General features: G+C 38.7%; 1 protein-coding gene across 5 annotated transcripts in view; it reads right to left on the reverse strand.

The window, feature by feature from the left end:
* NEDD4 (NEDD4 E3 ubiquitin protein ligase) overlaps nucleotides 1–27477 on the reverse strand; it is a 141601-nt gene that overhangs the window by 6990 nt on the left and 107134 nt on the right. For all 5 annotated transcript variants that reach the window (XM_040492765.1, XM_040492764.1, XM_040492767.1 and 2 more), the window contains 17 exons: nucleotides 26628–26794; nucleotides 24651–24768; nucleotides 24392–24559; nucleotides 20639–20704; nucleotides 16355–16474; nucleotides 14694–14894; nucleotides 12062–12142; nucleotides 11786–11840; nucleotides 11634–11692; nucleotides 10524–10589; nucleotides 6451–6680; nucleotides 5379–5500; nucleotides 5216–5286; nucleotides 3649–3744; nucleotides 3242–3315; nucleotides 2858–2918; nucleotides 15–74 (listed from right to left, as the gene is read on the reverse strand). In XM_040492765.1, the coding sequence (XP_040348699.1) occupies nucleotides 15–74; nucleotides 2858–2918; nucleotides 3242–3315; nucleotides 3649–3744; nucleotides 5216–5286; nucleotides 5379–5500; nucleotides 6451–6680; nucleotides 10524–10589; nucleotides 11634–11692; nucleotides 11786–11840; nucleotides 12062–12142; nucleotides 14694–14894; nucleotides 16355–16474; nucleotides 20639–20704; nucleotides 24392–24559; nucleotides 24651–24768; nucleotides 26628–26794 (1815 nt within the window). The remainder of the gene's footprint in view (nucleotides 1–14; nucleotides 75–2857; nucleotides 2919–3241; nucleotides 3316–3648; nucleotides 3745–5215; nucleotides 5287–5378; nucleotides 5501–6450; nucleotides 6681–10523; nucleotides 10590–11633; nucleotides 11693–11785; nucleotides 11841–12061; nucleotides 12143–14693; nucleotides 14895–16354; nucleotides 16475–20638; nucleotides 20705–24391; nucleotides 24560–24650; nucleotides 24769–26627; nucleotides 26795–27477) is intronic.

Consider the following 27477-nt stretch of genomic DNA (forward strand, 5'->3'; position numbering starts at 1 on the left):
AGAATATTTCTTACCTCTAGTTCGTTTTCATCGAAAATTTTGATGAGATCCTGTGGTATTAGTTCAAAAAATCCCTAGTAGAAAGAATGTATTTAAAAAACTGGTTAGCAGAGTCGATCCTCATTCTTAAACTTCAGCTTCTGGGCTGTTACTGGAGAAATCCCACATCCACAGAGATCCCTACCACTACCCAGCCATGGCTTCTTAAGTTAACCAAGATTTCAATACTGGCAAGAAAATGCATGTGTCCACAGTCTGTTCTCTCTCACTGATTCCTCAAAACGGCTGTTGTGAAACGTCCCCACATTTCCCAAGCCGCTTCCTTCTCTTCCATCCCTTCTTTACAGCAGATAATTTTTATTTGAAAGAGAACATAGAGGTGCTTATGGAATTCCCTCAGCCTTCTGCATTCCCACATACGAACCAGACCGAAATCCATTGAGGCCCCCTTCTCACTGCAGTGGAGATGGGTACTGCTTTCTCTCTGTGCTTTATTTGCTTCCCCAAGGGGCTCATTTCACTAAACCTCCTTCCCTTTATTATCTCACTCCTCATGCATTTACATTTATTTAAGCCTATCTACCTTAAAAACACAACAAAAAAGCAAACCCATCTTTCTTCTCCTTACTGCCAAGCTATTAAACATTACTGAACCCACCCGCTCACCCTTGTCCCTGCCTCCACCCACTGCTATCTGACCTGCCCGCCACTGCTTCCCTGAAGCTGTGCTGGAAAGAGTCAAAGACAGCTCTGGGGCTAACTCTGATAAACACTTTCTAGTTCTGTATCTTATTTGACTTACCCACACTATGATATTGTCGAACACACCTGTGTTCTTAAAATTTTGCCTGCGGTTGGTGGTTTTTCTCTTGTGCCTCTGTCTGCATTTGCTAATTTCCTTCCAAGTTTCCTTTCCTTTTTTTTTTTTTTTTCTTAAAGCAATGTCTGGTCCAACTGAATTAGTTTCCAGGTCCAGGGTTATGACCCAGATATTGCTGTGTGTGTTTTTTTAAGTTTATTTATTTTGAGAGAGAGAGAGAGGGTGAGAGAACGTGTAAACAGGAGAGGGGTATAGAGAAGGGAGACAGAGAATCCCAAGAAGGCTTTGTGTTGACAGAGCTGGGGCTTGATCACGACCTGAGCTGAGATCGAGAGTCTGACGCTTAACTGACTGAGCTACCCAGGTGCTCCAAAGTCTCCTTTTCTACTGCTTATTCCTTCAATGTTGGTGTTCCCACATCTCCACGGTGGCCATCTACTTTCGCTGTTCTTACCATCCTTTCCAATTTCCCACCTTACCTAGTCCACAGCTCCAGTGCACATAAACAGATGATTCTCAAATCCATGCTGCCCCCCCCCAGATCTTCATCCTTTAAAGCACACTAAGCTGCAGTTGTCCCTTTGGAATGCCATTCAAATACACACACGGCTATCTTACCACAGCACCTTAGCTCCTGCCTTCCTTTTTCTCACCTGGATCCCCGTAGGACCTTCCCATCTGGCCCTGCTGCTAGTCTTACCCATCTCTAACTCACTACCCACCACTTCCAGAATGGTCTAAAATGTAAATTGAATCCTGCTGTTTTACTGGAGAACAGCCTTTAATGCCACCTTCCTTCCCCTCATTCGCCTTCCACAAAAACCCCAAATTCCATCTGTTTTCAGTTTAGCAAAGAGACCCTTCATAACCTGCTATTGCTCAGCTCTCCAGCTTAGTTCTACCTCCTGCATCACCTCAACAGTGTTTGAATTGCTGGCATTTTCTCTAACACGTGCACAGTCTGTCTTATTGCCAGACTACATGTGCCATTCGTTGTGTTTAGAACTGCATTGCCTTCTTCTGTGCGGCTGGCCAGGTCCTCTAGGCATTCCCTATCCCTTCCTGCACCTCCTCTTTCCCTTTTCCAGCTCTCCCCTGTGCTTACCAAGCACGTCAGGCTTGCCTCTGTCCACTTCACTCCAGATGCGCTGCCCCCTAAAGCAGGACCTATGTCTTTCTGCCTTGTGCAGCACCACACACATAGTGAGTGCTCGATACTGAATAAACTAAAAAAGTACTTGATGAATATGTAACAGAAGATTTTAAGTTAGTTTAAGAAATGAGTGCACTGACAGTAGCCTAAACGTCCACCAATGGGGGAAGTTTAAATAACTTACGAATTTACATTACGAATAAAATGCAGCCCCAAGCACAAGGAAGGGTAGTTATGCATCTTGACATGTAAGGATCTCCAATAAATATTTGATAAGAGAAGAAAACAAGTCACAAACCAACATGTATAGTGTGATCCCGTGTAGGAAAATAGGTGGCATATTCCACTATCCCTACAGCAGTCTTTTTTTTTTTTTTTTTTTTTTAAATGTTTGAGAGAGAGAGAGTGCGAGCAGGGGAGGAGCAGAGAGAGAGAGAGAGAGAGGGAAGATCCAAAGCAGGCTCCATGCTGTCACTGCAGAGCCTGATGTGGGGCTCGAACTCAAAAACCATGAGATCCCGACCTGAGCTGAACTCAGCCGCTTAACTGACTGAGTCACCCAGGTGCCCCTCCCTACTCCCCACTCTTGACTCTTATTCACCTAAGATTGCTTAAGATGCAGCAGTCATGACTGGGAAAAGATGAGAAGTGGGGACTGACATGAAGGGGGATTGTCAATGTTAACTGTAGGGACTTCCTGAATGACTGAGTTTTAACAGTGAACATCTGTTCATTTTAATATTTTTAATATAAAAATACAATGAAAAATTGTTTTTAAAAGCCAGTCATCTATTAATTCTTCCCAGACATGGTGGGCCCCAATACTTGAAACTTCTGAATTTTACTTTAAAATTACAGAAGAACAAACGAAAGTAAATGAATACCTCTTTAAAAGCAGCCATTTGCTTCTGGATTCGGTTTACAAATCGCCACTGTATTACAAGACTAAAAAGAAACAAAACATTTCATTTTTTTCACATGAACCGAGGAAAAAATTTAAGGTATATTTATTCCAGCTGGAAACTAACTAACTAACTAACTAACTAACTAACTAACTAACTAAAGGCTAGGTAAGCCCAAGGCAAAAAAGTGATTATGAGTGGATAATATGGCATTGTAATAGAAAGAGAAAAAAGAACACTGAGACTCTGGTGATGAAGGAAGAAAGAGAAAGAAGATACAAAAGGTCTTCCCACAAAGAACTACAAAGTTATTTCCATTAAAGTATTTACTAAATATAATAAAATACTTACTAACAAAATACTTACTAAATATATTCCTTTTTGTTCTTGTTGGTGACAACGATTTCTGATCCACCAATTTTCAACTCATGTTGATGTGTCTGAAATTAAGCATGATATCTTGATATGTTATTTTAGTGAAAAAAAAATAAAATATACATATCATAGTTATACCAGAAACACAGTGTTTTAAATTAAATCCATTCACAAGCTAAGAAAACTTAAAATATTAGTTTTACTAAAATAAACATGGAATGAGTCAAATGTCAAAGAAAGCAGAAATTCTTGCTGAGACAGCTTTTGTTACTGGAAAATAAATTTAAAAACAGAGCACAGAAATGTGTTGAGAATATGAATTATTTAACTTCTAAATTTGAGTTATAACAATTGTTTCAAAATTTATGTATCATTTTAATTAATCAAAATTTACAAACCTGTCCAAAAAGTTCTTCATCTATGACAAACCTGAGGTCCAGTTCTGTTGGATCATTTTCAAGAATCCATCTTAGTGAATTGTAATATTCACTATCCTAGATGAGGAAATGGCATATTTAAAATTTGTACATAACAAGAAAACCCATGAACCTGGAAACAAAGTATGCTGAGGATCTGAATACTTGGACAAAAGATGAAAAGTCAGTAGGACATCTTTTCCTATACACACGTGTTATAAAAAGAATGCAGTAACTAGAGAGAGAGAGAGAGCATGAGCGGAGAGGGGCAGAGAGAGGGAGGGAGAGAGAATCCCAAGCAACCTCTGCACTGTCAGCATAGAGCCCAATGCAGGGCTCAAACTCACAAACCATGAGATCATGACCTGAGCCGAAATCGAGAGTCAGATGCTTAACCAACTGAGCCATCCAGGCGCCTCTGAGTGATGCCCAGTTTGAAAGTTTGAAAATCTATTTCTATGTAGCAGCAGCAGAGGTACAGATTTTATTATCGAGTTGAAGTGTCAAATAAAATGGTTTTCTGATGAATACTAACTTCCATGGATACCCAGGAGCACTTAGCACCTTTCTCATATGGCCAATTGAGAGTCTGTTTAAGAAGCTATGAGCAAGTTGTTATGTATACCCGGCCCAAGTTAAAGAAAAACCTCAAATTAAATACAGAACCTCAATTAGACAACTCAAATAACCAAACCTTATGAGTCATAAGGAATTACACCATCCACCTTGATAAGGTGTCCTAAGAAAGGAATCAAAAATGTACTTGGTACCCAAGAAGAGATCTTGGAATCCGTGTGTACACGTATATGAGGCTATTCAGTACAGGTAGCAAGGCTATAGTCAGGGCTTTAATCCTTAGGTTTCCATTGCTTTATAGTGGCCTAACCACAAGGACTGCCATTTTGAAAACATACTCCATTTATTATAAAAGATCACAATTCAAATGTTGATGCAAGAAATACATAAACTTGTTGTATATAGCACATTGAAGTAATTAGGGAGAAGTTACTGATATTGTAACATTATTTGAAATGCATCAAAAAACAAAAAAAGATGGATTGATGGACACATGGGTGAACTGATGGACAGATGTGTAATAAAATAAGCCAAATATGGAATCTTGGCGGTGGTGCACATATGTCCACTATAAAACTTTTTTTAAATATTTATTTTGAGAGAGAGAGAGAGAGAGAGAGAGAGAGAGAGCTTAAGTGGGGGAGGGGGAGAGAGAGGGGACAGAGGATATCAAGCAGGCTCTGAGCTGACAGCAGTGAGCCTGATGTGGGGCTTGAACTCAGGAAACATGAAATCATGACCTGAGCCGAAGTCAGATGCTCAACCAATTGAGCCACCCAGGTGCCCCTGTCCACTGTAAAATTTTTAAACTTTTATTATGTGTTAGAAAATTTTCATAACAGAATGTTGGGGAAAATATGTGTTTATAATTTAGAACACGATAATCTTAATTTCATCATTAAATTCTAACTTTAAAATAACCAGTTGCTTTTTAAATCATACTTTGTCCACATTATAAGTGAAAAAGACATACCACTGATTCCATATCATGAAGTGTTATTGGTTTGTGTAGCATCATCTTGTAAAATGGGCGGATGAAAAAACCTTTCAAAAAATCAAATATATTGAAAAATGATTACCAAATGAAAGAAATAAGATAATTTTACTTAAAAAAAAGTTTTATGCTTAATACTAACCATCCAACAGTTTGCCATGATAAACTGCCATTCCCGCTACCCGGCCAATAAACTTGAAGTAAGAGAGGTGATCCTCATTACACAATCCAGAGTTTGGATTTATCTGCAGGGTATAATTATCCCTGTAAAGACAGCCACATTTAAATGCTCCTCTCCACACTTCATATAAAAATTTTAATATGACAAATAATTATAAATTAGCTCTCTCTTTTTGGAGTTGTTTACCTCTATTAGAACCACATTAGACCACTGGATTTAATGGTTTTAAAAATAGTCATTTCTGTCAAAGGGTGGAAACAACCCAAATGTTCATCAATAGAAGAATGGATACACAAAATGTGGTATTCCTCTCATGTAATGGGCCTCGAAAAGAAAGAAAATATGCTATGCTGTGGATGAAACTTAAAGACATTATGCTGATGAAAGGAAAATACTGTACAAAAGGAAAAATACTGTATGATTCCACTTAAATGAAGTGCCTAGAGTAGTCAAATTCACAGAGACAGAGGCAGAATGGTGACTTCCAGGGAACAAGGGAATTAGTGTTTAATGGGTACAGTTTCAGTCTGGGATGATGAGAAAGCTCAGGAGATGGATGGTGGTGACAATTGCACAAACTTGTGAATGTGCTTAATGCTGCTAAACTGCACACTTAAAATGGTTAAAATGGTAAATCTCATGTTATGCATATTTTACCACAGTTTTTTACAGAGCTATTTCTGAAACAACATTAGTTATAGTCTCCCCTTTCTGGCACATTGTAACACACATTTCCTTGCATCATAGAACTCTTTGTTACTTTCATTTTTTTTTTTAATTATATTTTAAGGAGGGTGTGAGCAGGGGAGAGGAGGAGAGAGAGAAGCGAGCAGGGGAGGGGAGCAGAGAGAGAGGGAGAATCCCAAGCAGGCTCCACATACAGTGCAGAGCCTGATGCGGGGCTCTTCTATCCCATGACCCCAGGATTATGACCTGAGCTGAAATCAAGAGTTGGATGCTCAACTGACTGAGCCACCCAGGTGATTTTTTTTTTTTCTGTCATTGTGAATACAGTTATTGTGAAGATACTTACGTAGCAGAATATTCAAACAACCCATAATAAGGGTTAAACATTTCCTTTGAGATCAAGAAGAACCATTCTCTGGCCACTCCTCCATAATCTAATCCCTTTTCACCATCGAACTCAATCCACAGTCTAGCCTTGAGAAAATCTGCTCTCTTGACACCCATAATTCTCCGGTAAGAGTCCTCAAGGACAGTTGCACGGCGAAGTTTCATTTCAAATTTGTTTGGAATGTCATTCTGAAAACCCAGAGAAGAGAGACTTATGCTTTAAATCAATTCAACATGATGGCAAATTTATTTCTCATGGAAATAAAATCATTGTGTTCTACCTTGTGCCCAAGACCCTTTATTAGGGAACACATGACTAGGAATATTGCCTCATATTTCCTTTATGGTATAAAAGAATTCACACATTTTTCTCTAATTACATAACAATATAGACTTTTGATTTTTATACTGGAAGAGGCAGTTACTGATAGTGGCAATAATGCTCACAATGAAGGCATTTCATGAGCAGTCGTTTCTATATTAAGTTCCAATACCATCCTGCGACCTACAGTCTACCCAATGCCTGCTATTTGCTGCCTGCCCATTGGTTCAGGGTTTTTCCCAACTTCCACCTTTCTTCCTTGGAGCCTCTCCTGCCACACTCATTAATAGGCACTAACATTTACAGACTGTCCCAGGCATGGTTCCCAGCATTTTAATGGGTTAACTCATTTACTCCTCATAACAACACAATGAAGAAGCTATTAATATAATCTCCATTTTATGGATGAAGAAACTGAAGACAGAAGTTAAGAAAGTCTTAGCTCTCAAGGCTCTGCTGTCTCATTGATTTTTTTGTATGTCCTTTTCTTATGTGACAAATGTAGATAACTATGCTTTTAGGCAGATCTTACTGTAAATTTTATAAAAAGATATATGAATATTTCACTCTTGAGTGCTTTGTGAACAATGCTCAAGTGGAAACCCATAAGAGAAAATTTTGCACTTCAAAAAAAGGCAAGAGAGTTTATTCTAATGGAAAAAAAAAATCAATTTCACTCTTTTTTTTTTTTTTTTTCAATTTCACTCTTAAGATGTTTAGGGAAAATGGAAAGCCCTACAGAAACATAGTAACATAGGCAGTTTTTATAAGCAATATGAGCATAATATAGGCAGTTTCCTCTGCTGCTTACGCATTTAAAAATAAAGGCAATATTGGAGAAAAACACTTTTAGACTAGACACTAGGCATCTGTGCAGCCTAGCATTTACTGAGGGCCTGCTCTTGGGCAGCTGCATGCTCTGGGCCAGACCGCATGCTATGTAGCTATGGTAATGGGGATGGGAGGTAAAAAGAATAAAAATGTGGTATAAGATATGGTTCCTTCCTCAAGGAGTTTACAATCCAAGGAGTATATAATTGTGTGTGAGAGACAAATGTAAATGTTACTAATCCTGAGACTTGCAAGAGTAAGAAAATTGCTAATAATAAAGATATAAGCCATGTTTGGTGGGACCTAAAAGACTGAGCTATATTAATTGCAAGGGAGGTGATCCGGGAGGCTTTAAGAGCAAGTCCCGACTAGAGGGAGAGGGAGAGGGAGAGGGAGGGAAGGCCTGAGGAGCAGCAGGCCAAGGGAAGAGCACACAGGGGAGTCTCATGTATTTAACAGCGAGAGGGAGCAGAAAGGAGGGAAGGGGTTGCAGTGAGAAGAGAAGGTGAAAAGTCACCTGGGGTCAGAGTGTAGGAAGCAGGGGTGCTGACTGGGAAAACTGCTGAGCAGGGGGTTGCAAGATCAGATTGTTCTCAGAGGCTGACGGGGTCGAGTAGAGGGTGGTTTTAAAAGGAAAGACAACGGGTGCCTGGGTGGCTCAGTGGGCTAAGCATTGGACTCTTGATTTCAGCTCAGGTCATGATCTCACAGTTTGTGAGTTCAAGGCTCACAGTGGGCTCTACACTGACAGAGTGGAACCTGCTTGGGATTCCTTCTTTCCACAGCCCTCTACCTCTCCCCCACTCCAGCTTGTGTGCTCTCTCTCAAAATAAACTTAAAAATTTTTTGGGGGGGGGATAAAATAAAAGGAGAGACAAGAGGCACACCAATCAGTTAAGGACCCTGAAACAGACCGTGTGGGAGAGGGATGGCAATGGAAGAGACAGACGGCAGGAGGAGCAACTTCCCTGTTTGGGCTGAGTAGTGGACCAGGGTGTGGATTCTGGGGTCAGGGCCTGGTGTTCAAATCCCAGCTCCATTTCACATATCTTTTCTAGGATTAATTTCCTCATCTGTAAGTTGGGACTTCGTCATCCCATGGAGCTGTTTCAGAACTTAATGGGATAATGCATTTCATGTGCTTAGTTGGTATCTGGCACGTGGTGAGCTCAATAATGATTAGCCACCCTTGTTCCTAACTAACGAGATGGTAAGAGGAAAAGGTTAAAGACAACTCAGGGCTTTGTAGCGATAGTTTTTAAACATTTTTGTTTTGTGTTCTGCTCTTTTGCTGTAACGTGTCTGATACGAATTTTATTTTTTAAATCCTACTAGGGACTTTTTGATAAACTAAGGATGCAGGTTCTTAGACTCTTCCTCATGCTCTTGAGTCTCTCCTTCTGGAATAACTCCATGTTTCTTAACCTTTCTTTCATGTTTTTATCTCTTTATATGCCTTTGTTGCATTCTGGGTAACTTTCTCTCTCAATCACCAATATATGTAATTTTGATCAAGCGCTCGGACTGTGGAGCTAGACCACTTGTCTGGCTTTGCCACTAATTACCATGGGACTTGATCACATTACCGAATCTCTCTGTGCCTCAGTTTAGTCACCTACAAAATGTGATAATAACAGTCCTTTCCTTATACAGTTAGTATAGATTTTACATGAATACATGTAAATTGCTAAGAAGAATGTCTGATATGCAGTGAGAGCCTAATAAGTATTACTGCTTTCATTGTGGTTTCTGTGTTCTGTGACCTGTTTATGAAGGCTTTGTTCCATATCTCCTGCTGCCTGGAAGACATCAACAGTTAGATGCTGTAATATATTTGAAAGAGTTCAGAGTGGTAAGTGGAGAAGCTAGAGCTTCTATTCTATCAGCACATTTTCATTAAGAGTGAAAATATTTACCAGACCAATAGATCAACAGTCTTAATATCCCAAAGAATTTTAAGAAGTAGAAGACAAATTTCCAGAGGAATTTTTACACAGTCAGTATTGAAGATGAATTTAAAAAGTTGCTGATGTTTTAGGCTTTAATTAAGACACAAAATATTTTCACGAAACAACTATTATATTTCATTCTTTGTTAAGTTTTGGATGAAAAAATCTGTGGTAGCAGACCCACCATCTTGAATCTTTGGAAAAGCAGGCTTCCGGCTTAGAATGCAAGAAAGTGTAACCCAATATAGCCACCTAGTGGCAGTATTCCTAAACTGCAGGGAAAGGGGAAAAGTATGAGCAAATTAGAAAGGCATTACAAAACGGTCATCACCGACAGAAATGAAATAGATGGGCAGATGATGAGTTTAGTTCCAAATATTAAATTTGTAGTGATGGAAAAAAAAGTATACTAAACACATCTGATAAGCAGAAGGAGACCAGCAACAAGAGCACTGTTTCAATCACAGTTGTATTTTCAAATTTTGAAGAGGTAGGTTGTATTTGAAGTTGTAGGGAATGAATAACTGTCCCTGGAAAACAACAGTCCAAGCAGAAAAGGAATCTAGAGAGCCCTCCTACACAATCAGAAACCAGGCTGGGGGATCATCTCCTGAACTGCTCTTGCTCAGATTGAATCCCAAGCTCCACAAACCCCACTAGGAAACCAGGTTAGAGCTCTTTAAGAGCAAACTTTAATACTATTGTTCTATATTACAAGATATCTTGAAAAATAAGGAAACAATATAATTGTGGTCTCTAATGATATGTAACATTGAGTAGTCAAGAAAAAGCAAGCTTTCCACATAAGAAACGATTCAAAGTTGTTAAAATAGAGAATAAGTTCTCTATTTTTACCTTTAAAAGTACATGTCCCACACTTTCAGTGTACAGAACAATCATTCCCAAGAACTCAATATAAATATAACTAACCTGCTTCTTCAACTTTCTTCGGAAGAACTCATACTTTCTTTTGTAATCCCTGGAGTAGGGCACTGCCTTGAGTTGAAAATTTTGGAAAAATAAAAAAGGTTTAGGTTGTTTTTATTCTGGAACAATTTTAAAAGTTCCCCTCTGGATATTTTATGAACATAAGTTAAAGGCATTAAAAGAGAATATTTGGAAAGAAAAAGTTTAATTTGCAGAAAAACAAATACAAAACTTTAAAAATTTTAATTTCTCTGTTTAAGATTAAATTGTATTCAGCAATTCCCACGGCTGTAATTTTCATCATGCAATATTCTTGAAATGCAAAAAGCCAGAAACAGGAAATTTCTTCCAAGTAGAGAAATATTAGAAATGAAAATTTCCATTTCTAAAGAGACCTTCAAAGTGATTTCTCCATTAAGGGAACAATTTGAAAAATGTACTTTTTCCTTGAACTCTGAGGAGTTGCCTTTTTTACCCATTATTTAAAAAGACTAAACATGGAGACTAAAGAGTAGTCTGAAAGAAGAGGATATTCAATTTCACTTGTTTTTGTGAACTAGAAAATAATGAAGATCTCAAAACTAAAAATGGAATAAGTAGCTATATAAAAGAAGAAAATGACTCTCTTATCATTAAACTGACTGAAGAGCAGTATAAACATCATACACAATAATATTTATACTTGAATGTAAGTATTTTACATGCCAGTATTTATAGTAATTTCTACCAAAAAGTTCAAGACATGCCTTTGGAGTTGATAGGGTGCTGTCTACTTTCTCCCCTGGCACATTCTTGGCTCCTCTCTGATCTGCTGAGGATTGCCAACATTCTCTTTCAGGCAGTGGCAAGTACCAGCCTGAGGACAGGGGCCCACTGCCTTGGCATTTGACTACCTGGCTCACTAGTCTCCTAAGTGTATTGCAAGGGTAAGGACAATGAGTTTATACCTCTTTTCAAACCATTGAGACCTGGAGTGGGGGGTGGTGGGAGAGGACAGAATTGCAGACGTGCTTTCCTCTCAAAGTCTATAGGATCATGTCCTTGACCATTCACCCTTGAAAAGACAGGTGAGAGGACCATCCCATCAGAGCATACCCATACAAAGAGACTTACTGGTCCAGTTATTGCTACATTCTGCAACCGGGGATCTTCCCATTGTGTTCTTTTTATATCTGAAGAAGGTGAGAAAAAACATGTTGTTTATTATCTTGTGCAACATTAAATACTACAAAAAATAATGTAATAAAAAATCATATTGCACATACTGTGATTTATATAGAAGATTCTTCCATCTGTATGAGTTCTTTCTTCCCATCCTGGCTATAATGAAGAATGTATTTCAATTATTTTAGAAAAGGGTTTTAGATGTATGGGAAAAAAAACAGCATTGGTTACACAGTTAATTTCCATATTCCATTCTTCATAGAAGGCATCAACACTTTAAAATAACATTACTTATAGTTGTGAAAGAACTACTGTATTCCAAACTACGAAACGCTGGAGACAGCCAAGTTAGACGGCTAGCAGTTCTACAAACTTACAGGTAAAGGCCCCAGATCATTGGAAGAATCAAGTGATGTCTTTCCTCTCAGATGAGCTGGAATTTTCAGTCTTGGATCTTCCTTTTTTTGTAGAGTAAATAAAGAAAACAACACACACACACAAATTTCAAAATCAAGGAAGTCAATCTGTTAATATGTTTTTTAATGCCAATTGATATTTAAGATATTCTCTTTTAAAAGTCTACTTTTATTTCATTTGCTGCATCTCTGAAATGATAGTTTAGCCTATCATTACAAAGCTGTAATCAAGACAGCATGGTATTGGCACAAAAACAGACACATAGACCAATGCAATAGAATAGAGACTCCAGAATTGGACCCACAAACGTAAGGCCAACTAATCTTTGACAAAGCAGGAAAGAATATCCAATGGAAAAAGGACAGTCTCTTTAACAAATGGTGCTGGGAGAACTGGACAGCAAAATGCAGAAGATTGAAACTAGACCACTTTCTTATACCATTCACAAAAATAAACTCAAAATGGATGAAGGACCTGAATGTGAGACAGGAAACCACAAAAACCCTAGAGGAGAAAGCAGGAAAAAACCTCTCTGACCTCAGCCACAGCAATTTTTTACTTGACACATCTCCAAAGGCAAGGGAATTAAAAGCAAAAATGAGCTTTTGGGACCTCATCAAGATAAAAAGCTTCTGCACTGCAAAGGAAACAATCAACAAAACAAAAGGCAACCAACGGAATAGGAAAAGATATTTGCAAATGACATATCAGACAAAGGGCTAGTATCCAAAATCTATAAAGAACTCACCAAACTCCACACCCGAAAAACAAATAATCCAGCGAAGAAATGGGCAGAAGACATGAATAGACACTTTTCTAAAGAAGACATCCAGATGGCCAACAGGCACGTGAAAAGATGCTCAACGTTGCTCCTTATCAGGGAAATACACATCAAAACCACACTGAGATATCACCTCATGCCAGTCAGAGTGGCTAAAATTAACAGCTCAGGAAAAACAGATGTTGGCGAGGATGTGGAGAAATGGCAATCCTCTTGCACTGTTGGTGGGAATGCAAACTGGTGCAGCCAATCTGGAAATCAGTGTGGAGGTTCCTCAAAAAAATTAAAAATAGATCTACCCTATGACCCAGCAATAGTACTGCTAGGAATTTACCCAAGGGATACAGGAGTACTGATGCATAGGGGCACTTGTACCCCAATGTTTATAGTAGCACTTTCAACAATAGCCAAATTATGGAAAGAGCCTAAATGTCCATCAACTGATGAATGGATAAAGAAGATGTGGTTTGTATATACAATGGAATACTACGTGGCAATGAGAAAGAATGAAATATGGCCTTTTGTAGCAACGTGGATGGAACTGGAGAGTATCACGCTAAGTGAAATAAGTCATACAGAGAAAGACAGATACTACATGTTTTCACTCATATGTGGATCCTGAGAAACTCAACAGAAGACCAGGGGGGAGGAGACGGGCTAAAAAAAAGTTACAGAGAGGGAAGAAGGCAAACCATAAGAGACCCTTAAATACTGAGAACAATCTGAGGGTTGATGGGGGGTGGGGGAGAGGGGAAAGTGGGTGATGGGCATTGAGGAAGGCATCTTTTGGGATGAGCACTGGGTGTTGTATGGAAACCAATTTGACAATAAATTATATTTAAAAAAATTAAAAAGTAAAAAGAAAGAAAGAAAGAAAGAAAGAAAGAAAGAAAGAAAGAAAGAAAAAGAAAGAAAGAAAACCTATCATTCCCAGGCTACAATATTCAGTTCTCAGATCTCAGAGTAGGATCAGTGTTAAAGCTTCACCTCCATCACAGAAACCATCCAGAGTACTTTGCCCTACTCTTTAGGGATTGTGTCACTACATAGGGCTCTTCTCTAAATAATAACTGCTGAATTAAAGAGGCATTAAACTAGACCACGTGTTATTTCTGAGGCCCTGAGCATGCTTTTTGGCACCTGTCAGTGTTAATTTATTAATATTTTTTTTAAAGCTAGGAAGGTAAGCTCAAAAAGGTTATTAAAGTCAATTCAAATTTCTGAAAAAAGAACAAAATTCAATTTGTTTGGGTTAATTTATATACATTATTGTTTTAATATGATTTTATTACATAATTTATTAAAATATTTTAGTTTCATTAAGGTACTTGGGTCTTTTAAGTAAATTAACCAAAATCTAGTCATCTGTTCCTGATTTTCCGTAAGTTTCCGATTAGTGGTGAACCAACTGCAATAAAACTTTAAGGCTTATCTTCAAATAAAACTACTATTCTACCTAGCCTCCACAAGGTTTTCTGGGAATTAAATGAGATATGGGTTCAAAAGTACTTTGGAACTACAAAGCAACATATAAAGGTAAAGGATTACTACTAAATATCTTCCTAAGGTTTAGTGTCTAGTGAATTAAAAACAAAACAGGAAGTAAGTGTGTTTCCATGACAATCCCTAAAAATATTAAAAATGGGCATAAGTATATCTTGAGTAGAAATAATACTGTTAAGAATTCAGCATATCTTAAAATGAACACTAGGAAATGTAGGTTATATTAATGTACCCTAAAGGTTATGGAGAACTGTACATAAGAGTTAAGACTGTTGTTCTAAATTCAAACCGGAGAGTATTAAAGTTACCCAGGTAGTGGTTTTCGTGTTGTGGTCGATAAAGAAAGGCCTCCCATTTGGTGCATGCCGGACTTCCCAGCCTTTAGGAAGGAATCCTTGCTCCATTTCAGCTGGCTGGGTCACCTGCTGTGCTGAATCACTCGGGAGGACCTGTGGTTGAGGGCGTGTGGCACCCTGGCCGGGCTGCAGCTGACCTGTCTCCACGGCGGCCTAGCACATTAATTAAGTCATGTTGTCATGTTTTCCAGAGAACACACAAATAGCTGCGGTTAAAAGGGTTAAAACAACCTGCAAACATAGATCTAAACACTACAGACTCACTTTTCTCCTAAAATGTTTTGTCAAACTTTGTTTTTAAAATAACTTTTATAATTTCTCAGCTAATTCTTGAGCGGTAAGATGGTGGTCACAGTCCAAGTCTGTACCGAGGAAGCTAGGTCAGAGGGATGTGACCCAACTGCAAGGGAAGCCACGGTGCCAGTTAGAGGAGGTTGTCTCCACTTGCCCAAAAAACGCACAAAGTGGGGGATTCCCCATATGTAGAAGTGGCTTTGAATTCTGGGCACACAAAATGAATGGCAAATATCCACTGTAGAAATGGATAATGGAAAAGTAACATATTCATATGATGAAATATTAGGCAGTTGTTAAACACACTGGATCGATATGTAAAACAGCAGGGATAGGATTTTAAAATAATGTTGCACAAAAAAAAGATTTAGAGTTATGTAATAGGACATCTTGGCAAAATTTGAAACACAGGAACATAAGCACTACTTGGCACTGATTAGTTCTCTATGTAAGCGTGTGGAAGAGACTGGAAGAACTGTGTGAGGACAAGGCAAGAAGATGGAAGTCTGCAGCCCAGAGGTGGGCCCTCACCAGGACCCATCATGCTGCACTCTCAACTCAGCCTCCCAGCCTCCCAGCCTCCAGAACTACGAGAAAGAAATTTCTGTTTGTTTAAGCCAAAATAAATAAATAAATAAATAAAGACTGGAAGAATACCCAACAGACTTAATATGGTGTTCCCTCTGGGTAGTGGGACCAAGTGTTTGGCTAAAATGAATTTAGTTTTTTATCTGTAAGATTTTATTTTAAGAATTAAAATGTCTAGAAACAAATATGGTAATTTGTTAATGCTGGTAAATTCTGGGTGTTAAGAAGATGGGTGTTTGCCCGATTATTCTCTGTACTTTTCAGTGTTAAAAAATTTCTCAGTAAGAGAAATGGTGATAAGATAAAATAAACTTTAAAAAAAGATAAACTTTTTTCTAAACACTTATAAGGAAATATCACCAAAGGCATTCACTGTTGCCAGGACAAAGTGTCATCGTCACAAATTTCTTGAACGGGTGCTAATCATCACTAAGATTATCTTTTAGCAAAATAATGATCTTTAAGCATTTAAATAACAAAATGACCCAATCAACCAAAATAATTTTGATTATCAATCTGTCCTTTTATTCCCAGTTGGACTTGTTTTACATGGTAACGAGTGGTAACCACGTATACTGGAGCTCTGTAGGAAATGGTAGCCAATGCCAGCAAACAATTAGAAGATGCTAGCAGCATCCAGTATATACTACAAAGTGATGTAACAGCTTCCATAGGAATGTGATGGCTTAAATTCTGTAAGAAGGTAAGTTAACAGATAGATTGCAGGGTACCTGTGCAGTGGGCTTTGTCCAGGTAGTAGTTCTGGAATTGTGATCTACGTAATATGATCTTCCTCTTTCATCTTGTTTTTCTTCCCAACCTGGTGGTAATCCAGATGAAGTAGGCAAAAGCTAAAGTGAAGAAAAATAGGAAAACTGAATATTAATTAAAAAGCAATTCTTTTAAAAGGACCACATCCTTTTCTCACTGCTATCTCTCTTTAAAATGAAGTGAGTTTTGGGGCGCCTGGGTGGCGCAGTCGGTTAACCGTCCGACTTCAGCCAGGTCACGATCTCGCGGTCCGTGAGTTCGAGCCCCGCGTCAGGCTCTGGGCTGATGGCTCGGAGCCTGGAGTCTGTTTCCGATTCTGTGTCTCCCTCTCTCTCTGCCCCTCCCCCGTTCATGCTCTGTCTCTCTCTGTCCCAAAAATAAATAAACATTGAAAAAAAAATTAAAAAAAAATAAAATGAAGTGAGTTTTAAATTATATTTTAAGGTGTATGAAATGAAGTATACAACATTTTACTTAAAAAAAAAAAAAAGAACAGACCACGATGATGAGAGTGATGCCAACATTAATAAACCATGACAGTAGTGATAACCACACACTAAATGCTTTAACACAGATCCTGTCATTTAACCTCCACACAAATCTCAATGAGATAATTGCTATTAGTAGCCCATTTTTATTTACAAGGAAATTGAAGCTTAGAAAATTGGGGTAATTTCCTAACAGATACATTGTTAATATGGAGCTGAGATCTGAACTAGGTAGTCTAACTACAGAATTTATCACCCATGTGTGCTGAGTCAAAATTACCGTGGCCTTCTTTCTGCAAGGGCTGGGGAGTGGCTACTTAAGAGTTTATTACTAATGAACAAAGAGATCTGATTATTTCCAGATTTACTTAAAATAGTCCAAATTTGGTCTTCCTTTTTGGATTTGTCAAGGTTTGGCCTGGTTTCCCAATGTGTCTTATACATAAAAACTACCATCATTGGTCTGTTCACCAGATACACTCTCCCCAGACACACGGGAGCTAGATATACGTTGCTCACAGTTATGATGAGCTGTTAAGTCTACAAAATAATGGAATTTAAAGTTGCCCAGTTTTACAAAGGTCCAATAGTGGTGGGTAGGTAAATGAAATGTATTAGATACATGTACACAATAGAATATCATGAACTACTGAGATATTCAACCACAGCATGTTTAAATCTCAGGAACATCATATTAAGTGAAGAGGCCAGACATCAAACTACAATACTGTATGATTCCACTTATACGAAATTTCTAGAAAAGGCAAAAGTGTAGCTACAGAAAGCAGATGAGTGGTTACCTGGGCTGGGAGCAGGTGCTGGGACTGAGGGAACTTTTTGGGGTGATGAAGGGTTCTTAAACTTGATAGTGGTGATGTTCATACAACTGTAGAACTTTACTAAAATTCCTTCATTTGCACACTTAAAAGTGAGGGGATTTCTTTTTTTTTTTTTTTTATTTAAAAAAAAATTTTTTTTTCAACGTTTTTATTTTTGGGACAGAGAGAGACAGAGCATGAACGGGGGAGGGGCAGAGAGAGAGGGAGACACAGAATCGGAAACAGGCTCCAGGCTCTGAGCCATCAGCCCAGAGCCCGACGCGGGGCTCGAACTCACGGACTGCGAGATCGTGACCTGGCTGAAGTCGGACGCCTAACCGACTGCGCCACCCAGGCGCCCCAAAAGTGAGGGGATTTCAAAAGCAAGGGAATTAAAAGCAAAAGTGAATTACTGGGACCTTATGAAGATAAAAAGCTTCTGCACAGCAAAGGAAACAACCAACAAAACTAAAAGGCAACCAACGGAATGGGAAAAGATATTTGCAAATGACATATCGGACAAAGGGCTAGTATCCAAAATCTATAAAGAGCTCACCAAACTCCACACCCGAAAAACAAATAACCCAGTGAAGAAATGGGCAGAAAACATGAATAGACACTTCTCTAAAGAAGACATCCGGATGGCCAACAGGCACATGAAAAGATGTTCAACGTCGCTCCTTATCAGGGAAATACAAATCAAAACCACACTCAGATATCACCTCACACCAGTCATAGTGGCCAAAATGAACAAATCAGGAGACTATAGATGCTGGAGAGGATGTGGAGAAACAGGAACCCTCTTGCACTGTTGGTGCAAACTGGTGCAGCCGCTCTGGAAAGCAGTGTGGAGGTTCCTCAGAAAATTAAAAATAGACCTACCCTATGACCCAGCAATAGCACTGCTAGGAATTTATCCAAGGGACACAGGAGTACTGATGCATAGGGGCACTTGTACCCCAATGTTCATAGCAGCACTCTCAACAATAGCCAAATTATGGAAAGAGCCTAAATGTCCATCAACTGATGAATGGATAAAGAAATTGTGGTTTATATACACTATGGAATACTACGTGGCAATGAGAAAAAATGAAATATGGCCTTTTGTAGCAACGGGGATGGAACTGGAGAGTGTGATGCTAAGTGAAATAAGCCATACAGAGAAAGACAGATACCATATGGTTTCACTCTTATGTGGATCCTGAGAAACTTAACAGAAACCCATGGGGGAGGGGAAGGAAAAAAAAAAAAAAAGGTTAGAGTGGGAGAGAGCCAAAGCATAAAAGACTGTTAAAAACTGAAAATAAACTGAGGGTTGATGGGGGGTAGGAGGGAGGGGAGGGTGGGTGATGGGTATTGAGGAGGGCACCTTTTGGGATGAGCACTGGGTGTTGTATGGAAACCAATCTGACAATAAATTTCACATATTAAAAAAAAAGTGAGGGGATTTTATGGTATGCAGATTATACCTCAAGAAAACTGTTAAAACACCTAATCGATATATTGAGAAGAAAAAGGTATGGAAATTGCTTTTCTAGTACAAATAAAAACAGAACTACATGTAAGTACAGAAGAATATAAATCACCTCTAGATTCTGTCGCTCATTTGATGCACTAAAATTGTTTCTAGGATGAAAGCCTGTCAGTCAGTTAGAAATGCAACATTTCCCTTGTATGAGGACATTACAAAGCACAGAGAGAGAAATACCATGGATCTCCGCTTAAGCAGGCTCCAGTCTAATGGAGGAAGCCAGGCAAATGGCAATAGTGAGAGTGAGGCTGGTGAGGTCAGTCTTTCTGTGGCATCCACTCTCTTGTAGAGAGAGTGGACACTGACTGGGCCAGTTGCACAGGTGTGGGCCCCCCCCCACCCTTCCTCAGCACAGGATTGCGTCTCTCTATTCGTGCAGGGCCACCTTTTTAGATGGATGAACCACTCTTGGCTCAAGGAAATTTGAGCCTCTGCAACCCTATGCTGGAATTTCCATAAAAGCAAAAACAATCCTCACTTTTCAAAATTAATGTGTAGACTGCCATTCAAAATTATAAATGGTGAAAAAAGGTGAGGAGACATTCTAAGTGGGGAAATGGAATGCATAAAACACAGAGGAGGAAGAGGATCAGGAAAGGGGGCCGCCTGTTTTGAAGAAAAAGCAGGGATGGGATGAAGGCAGCAGGAGGTTCCTGTTGGTGGATGAGGAGGTGGGTAGGCTAAGGGGGCTGGGAGCCTGGGCATTTTCATTTGGTTTCAAACACAAGCAGGGGCTGTGTAAAGGGGAGATAAACTCAAAAGTATTGAGAGTTGAGTCAGGAAAGGGATGGGGTGGGGAGGCCAAAGGGAAGTCAACGTTCAAGGCATGAGGTTGTTAAGGTCTGAGCCTGGGTCAAGGCCACGGCTGGGAACCCTACTGAGAAGGAGGCAGGGGCCTCAGTAGATGTGGACACGAGTGTGAAGGGAAAGGAAGGCAAAGGGCTGATGAACTCCACCCAACCTGGCCACGGAGCTTGCCGATACCAGTGCAGACCTGTCCACGTGACTGAGCCCCAATGTGATGCTTCATGTATGGGGAAGACACCGCTGCTGGGTGGCAGGGGCCAGTGCACAGAGTAGTGGCAGCTGGACACCACAATCTCGAATTGAATGCTGCCTGCAGACCACCTCCAGCCAGCACAGCGCCACAGCCCGGATATCACCCACAGTCACCAGTACAGACACTTTGCTTTCTTACTGTGGGAGACAGAGTTCTCCCGTTTTGTCTCTAAAAGGTCTACCTCCCCCAGTTCCCCTCCCCTGAACCTTATCTCCAAGAACCTAGATTCTGTGCTGGATTCGTTCATTACTAGGCAGTCAAATGTTCATATTCAATGTCCAAAAAAAAAAAAAAAGTTCTTGAGTTTCTTATTTTTATTGACAATGAGGGGAGAGGATAAAACTCACCACAGGAAGTGTAGGCTGCTCCTCAAAAGTATAGGCTTGTAAGCTGCCTCTTCTGCTGGAATGATTCTTATAAAAAAGAAGAAGGAGTGACAATAGCTTTAGGTTTGTGATTTGTCTCTGAATGGCAGGTAAGGTATGGGGGTGGGCATGAGGGGGCAGAAGGAAGAGTGACCGTAGAGACTCTGTGTGAAAGCACTCAGCACTGGATACCACCCATGTGCCGATACCTTCCACCTTCCAGCTCCCTCTTCTGCCCTCGGTCCTAAACTGCCTCCTGGATGTTAGAAATTCTCTTGAATGTCTAACAGATACCCCTCACTGTGCCCCAAACTGGATTCGGTTTTCCCCTGTCCACACCCACTGAAACCTGTTCCTTGGTGGGTATTCCTTGTTTCGGGGGCAGCACTTGAGTCCAGCTCATGGCAGATGTCAGTCAGTCAGCTGACTCCCCTCTGGTCCCTTACAGCCAGGTCAGTCACCAGATCTTAATTCGTTCTGTTTCTTTACTAGCTCCCAAATATATTCTCCTTGCACTTTTAGCTTAAGTATTTTTTTTTTAATTTCAAGTTTTCATCATTTGTCGCCTTGACTATTACTGCAGCAACATCCTAACAGACTTCCCTGCTTCCAGTCTTATTTCCCTGAATGTGCTCTCCATACTGCGTGCTGTAGCCAGAGAGCCTTCTACAGGGCAGATCGGGTCACATCCTCCTCTAGCTCAGAGCCCTTCAGTGACTTCTCACGGTCATTAGGGTGAAATCCATAGCACAGAACACAGCTTCCTGACCTAGCTGTTCCTGAGAGTGTCAGCACTTCCCACCTCAACACCCACCTTCTGGACATTCTAGATTACCTGCTTCCCATAAATCCCTTACTCTTTCTTTCCCTGTGCTCTTATATGCATGCTGTTGTCACTATCTGAATTGTTTGATATTATTAAATAATAAAAAAATTATAATAGACATATAAATTAAGTCAAAATATCCACTGTAGTAGTGTTCACAATAACACAGAATTGTAAATAACCTAAAGTCTATCAATAGGAGACTGGTGAAGTATATTAAAGGTTACTTGCACAATGGAATGATGTTTGATAATTCTATTAGTTTTAAATTTTTAAACATATATAAACTTTTTTTGAGAGAGAGAGAGCAGGGGAGGAGCAGAGAGAGAGGAGGAGACAGAATCCCAAGCAGGCTCCATACTGTGAGTGCAGATCTTGATGCAGGGCTTGAACTCACAAACCATGAGATTATGACCTGAGCTGAAATTCAAGAGTCAGCTGTTTAACCGATTGAGCCACCCAGGTGCCCCACATCTTTGTTAGTTTTAAGAGGAGTACATCTACATGTACTGAAATGGTCCAATGTCTATAATATAACAAGTGAAAAAGATAATCTCAGGTTAAAAAATGATATACAAATATATGTGTGTGCATATATGTTTATAAATATATAGAAAATGTTTAGCACACTATATGCCAAACCATTAATAGTGATTGAGGGAACATATGCTAGAGGTGAGATGGAAGGTTGAATTTTAATTTTATATACTTCAATACTGTTTGAATTTTTAACTGTGGCCACAGAATACTTTAAAATAATAAATTATGATTATTTTTTAATTTTTTAAATGTTTATTTATTTGTGGGGGGGGAGGGGCAGAGAGAGAGGGAGACACAGAATCTGAGGCAGGCTCCAGGCTCTGAACGGTCAGCATAGAGTCTGATGCGGGGCTTGAACCCATGAATCAGGAGATCATGACCTGAGCCAAAGTTGGACATTTTACTGAGCCACCCAGGTAGTAAATTATTTAAAATAATAAATTATTTTTTAAATTAATATGCACATGGCATGAAATTAAAAAGGTACACAAAACATGTGTCCTGCTCATTCTGTTCCTCTCTTCAGAGATGAGCAATGTTAGCAGTTTCCTGTTTAATCTTCAAGAAATATGATACACCTATTTATTTTGTCAAGTAGAAAATTTACAGAAATGGTAGAGTATCAAACACACTGCTCTGTACCTTCCTGTTTTTCACTGACCAATACATCTTAGGGATTGTTCCATACAACCTGTACATTCAGAGCCACTTCATTCTTTTCATGGCTGCATAGTATTTCATTGCATGAATGCCATGTGTTACTTTTGTAAACAAACAAAATAACAGGAGGAAAGGGAATAGGAGCTTCTGTGATCTATCACCAGCAAATCAATATCCTTTATGTCTTGACTGTTCCCACTCCCCTGATGAAATAATAAAATGAAATGAGCGGAAGAGAGAATAGTCAGGTGGAAGAGAGGAGGGAAAGGGAGCAGAAAGGTAGATCTGCTCTTGGATATTCATATAGGTATTTATACAAAACTATCTACCCTGAAGCTTCTTGAAGAAGGTGCAAACATAGAAGTCAGCAAACTTTTTCTGGTATGGTCCAGATAGTTAATCTTTTTTTTGTGGACCATACAGTCTCTGTTACAACTCCTCAGTTCTGTCAGTGTAATGTGAAAGCAGCCACAGGCAATACTTAAACCAACAGGCCTAGCTGTGTGCCAATATTTTAACCAGCATACAGTGCCTTGCATATAGTAGCCCTCAATAAATATTTACTGATTGAATGAAGAGTGGGGGACTGCCAACTGGAAATGACCATAGATCCTCAGAGAATAATCTCTTTCTTCCACTGAAAGGTCTCCTTTGATGATGCACCTGAGAGAACTGGACACATAGATCTAATCATGGCAGTACCTGTTGGAACACATGCATCTGAACTCCATTTCAGCAATTTTGATAGTGGTTGCTGGAGGGAGAATGCCATCTATCCCCCTGTTTAGTCAAAGTACCTTGGCTCTTAGTCAAACATGTGTGCCAGTGATAGATGTGGTATAATTGAGAAGAAGAAAAGTAGTCCCTGACATGCAGGACTTGGCCCAACACTCATCAGTAGGGTCAAGACAAAATCAAGACCACTTTGTAATCATGCCTGGACACAGACAAAATGTGAACACTGTCCAAACCACAAAATACCAAATATCTCTCTCTGACAAATATGAGAGACCGCTGCTTTTTACTAATTATAGCTTTAGCCTCACTATACATAAGATGTGAGATACCCAATCACAGAATCACTCTTGCTTCCTGACAGCATTCAACACAGAGCAAAGTCTTGCTTCCTTAAGCCCTCCTCAAAATCACCTAACATGAACCCAAATCCTTCAAGTCTTTTCTAATGTTCTCTTACGGGGACACTCATGGTGTGTGTTCTCCTTGCTGAAATGAGTAATAAACCCAAACTGTTAATTACAAGTGTGTTCCTGGGAGTCTCTGGCTGGAAGGGACTAGTTTATGTAATGGACATTTAGACTCCAATGACTATTTGGATTATCCATGACTCTGCTCCATACTATTAGTGGAGATATTTGAAACATGACCATACTATAAAGTCCGAAAGTCCCTAACACGTTATTACATGCCATTTAAGACAACATTTTTTTCTTATCACAAGAAAAACATTTTGTAGCTATGTGAGGTGATGGATGCTACCTAGATTTAGTGTGGTAATAATTTAGCTATAATATATACGTATATCAAATCATTATGTTGCATACCTTAAACCAATAAAATATCGTCTGTCATTTACGTCTCAATAAAACCAGGGATAAAACACAAAATTTCACGTAAATGTTAGATACTGAACTGAATAACACATATTTTATAAAATCCTGAAGCTACAGCAAAATCTAAGAGCATCTTACTGAGCTGGATACTGGCTGTCCGGTGGCTGAATTTCTACACATAGTGAGTCTGGCATTCAATTCTTCTGCAAGATGAGTTTGAACATCCAAGTTATTTGATGCCGGAGGTGATGGGAAGGCCCGATTGCTATCCATGGTGGCTTCATCTTCTCTTATAATTTCCCAGTTCTAAAATAAACAGAATCATCTTAATCCACACATACTTTGATCTATTGCTTTAACATGTGTCTATCAGTAAGAACAAGAAAATCATTTCTACCTCGGAAGACTCGCGATTATCAACACTTTCTGTCTCCTCAGATATTTGCCGCCTTGTGGTAAATGCACGTTGTGCTTGCAGTTGAATATTACCATTCTCAGCATCCGTTAGGCTGTCCCTGTATTAGAGATATACAAGCCATTATCCATGTCTGAAGACAGTTAAGATGATAGTCACAGATGCTGTGACCATTTAAAAAAAATACCTTATATCAGAATTCACTATTTGGGTCAAAGGATATTTCAACATGCACAGACTAGGTCATGGGCACATTGGTATCTTCAGAGTACCTTATGGAATTAAGGCTTTGTGCAAATGTGTAACATGTCTGACTTTGATATTTTACTTTATCACCATGTCTATACAATACTGTTTGACATGGAAGGGCATTCAAAAATATTTGTTGAATAAATATATCTGAGAGCTTCATAAATAATTTCATTACATTATTATTTTGCCATGTTATTTATATGAGTAAAATCTAAAATAGCTCTAGAGAGATTATAAAAAAGAGGCTTTAAGAGTTACTTATACATCTTCATTAATCAGTTGGTAATATTTTCCAGAATCAATATTAAGCCAAGAGTTGAGTTACCCATACAAGAATGCAGAGGGCAAAATAAAAGATCATGTAAGAAACACTATAATTAAAAACTTAATAGATTACAGATTAAATAGTATCTGGTTTTGATCATTTACAGAAATAGGCATGGTCTGAAAAATTATCATAGAAAAGGCATGTCTGAGTGTAGGAAAGTTATATAAATCAGACTGAACACCATTACCCCATTAATTAGTTTTATTATTCTAGCTATTTGAATTTAGTACAACCAGACCATCAGATCAAGAATTTTATACAAATATTTAATAACAAAATTATTATTAACTTATTTAGTGCCATATACTCCCAGGAGAGTCAAAAGATCAGTTCTTATTGTACTATTGCTGAAGAAAATTCAATTTTGACAGATGACCTTAAGGGAATGCTTCAGATTTTTTTCCCCTAAATATGTGATTTAGGCTAACTGAAAATGACATCAATGGTAGTGAAAGAAATGTATCCTGCTCAAGTCAGGCCTGCTGAGGTATGCAGTAGGACAATTTTGTAGAATTCTGTAGTGCCTTCATATTTGCAATCTGTACAGATCTCTACAGAGATAGATGCTTCTGTACCATGAAGAACTATGACCACTGATTTGCTTTAGAAGGATCTGAGAACAGAAACTATCTATGAAAGTGCTTGGACTGTATCAGACCCAAAATACCAAAGCCGAAAATTAGAAGGTTAATGGACAAATAAAAATTTTAAGTCTCTGTCAAAAAGTAGAAGACTAAAGAAAGCCTCATAAGACTGTAAGGGAGGAGATGTGAAAGGGTATTTGATAATGAATGTGAGTAATGGGCCATTTGTAAATGTATATGTATAACATATGGTCTGATGGTAATAAAAGAAAAATATCACTGAGGAGACATCAATTAGAATACCTCAAAGGTCATTCTATCCTTGATCTGTGTGCACTGGAAATTATGTATACACTGACCAGACTGGAAAATGAGTGTTTAACAAAAGACCCTTGTTATTCAGTCCTCTATATTTTATAAGTAATTTATATTTAAAAAGAGTGTACTGTAGAAATTAACAGTTTATTATACTTTAGTAAGAAGCTACAAAAATTTCCAAGATTTTTCTAAACCAGTCTAAAGAGAAAAATGTATCCTTTGTGGCTACAAAGTAATTTAAAATAAAGAAGCAATTAGAAGAGTGGCATTTGTGACTCAAATAATTTTGAACATTACAAAATCATTTAATAAAAAAACAGGATGGCATTTTAAAAGTCCTGAACCACAAAAATCCTCATATTTTTATAGTTTATGGATCCCTACATTATTATTAATCCATTTGAGATATGACTGCAAAATAAAAATCTGTGGTCACAATGTATTCAGATTACAAATGTGAAAGTCACCAGCACATACTGAGGGGTTGGTCTTTTCCACTGTGTTCTTCTAGATTCGTGGTTTACATAGTAGGTCCTTCCAAGAATATCCTGCCTCTCTTCCCATCCTGGAGGTAGAGGAGAAGGTTCTTGTTGTTGCTGCAAATGGCAAGCAGCATCCGGTTGGTCCAAAACAACCCAGCCAGGCTGAAAACCAGAGTGGTAACAATTAAGTTTGTTCTTGATCTTTTTCACCTTATAAATTATGCTGGAGGAAATTTAAAAAAGAGATTTAGCATATCCAGTTCCAGAAATTATGCAAGGACAAAATTTGCACAGTGTCTACCTTTAAGACCATAATATGAATATTTTATGATAATGAAGACTTTTTTTTTTCCAGCAAAATAATAACATTTAAGTTCCACTTGAAACTTTTAACATTTTCCAAAAAATTTTAAAACATACCTAAGAGGAGAGAAGAACAGAACTTCTAAATAAATAGATAATGATGGAAAGCACTGAGAAACATAATTTGAACTAGTGTAATCTTAGGCTATTCTCTAAATTATAAGCAAATGAATGAAGGACACAAATTTTGTCTTTCCTCCAGAGAAAGCACCTTGTTTATAATGGAAATCAGCAACTACTGGAGACCTGAAAAAAAAAATCATTAAACGAAGCTCAAATATGTATAGGCATAGCAGGGAAAGGCAAGCGATGCAGAAATAATTGCTACAGTCAACTTTCTAGCAACTGAAAAGCCATTATGATTCTCTGGTCTGATTTTTCTCTTTCTCCTATGGACCATGGAAAGGCATTTTGGTCAGGTCATAAAATAGCCAAAGAAATAAAAGTTCTGTTTGTTTTCTTTGTTTCGTTTAAAAGACAAG

The sequence above is a fragment of the Herpailurus yagouaroundi genome, unplaced genomic scaffold (genome assembly GCF_014898765.1).
Source record: "Herpailurus yagouaroundi ecotype Mexico unplaced genomic scaffold, PumYag 184, whole genome shotgun sequence".
Taxonomy (NCBI): domain Eukaryota; kingdom Metazoa; phylum Chordata; class Mammalia; order Carnivora; family Felidae; genus Herpailurus; species Herpailurus yagouaroundi.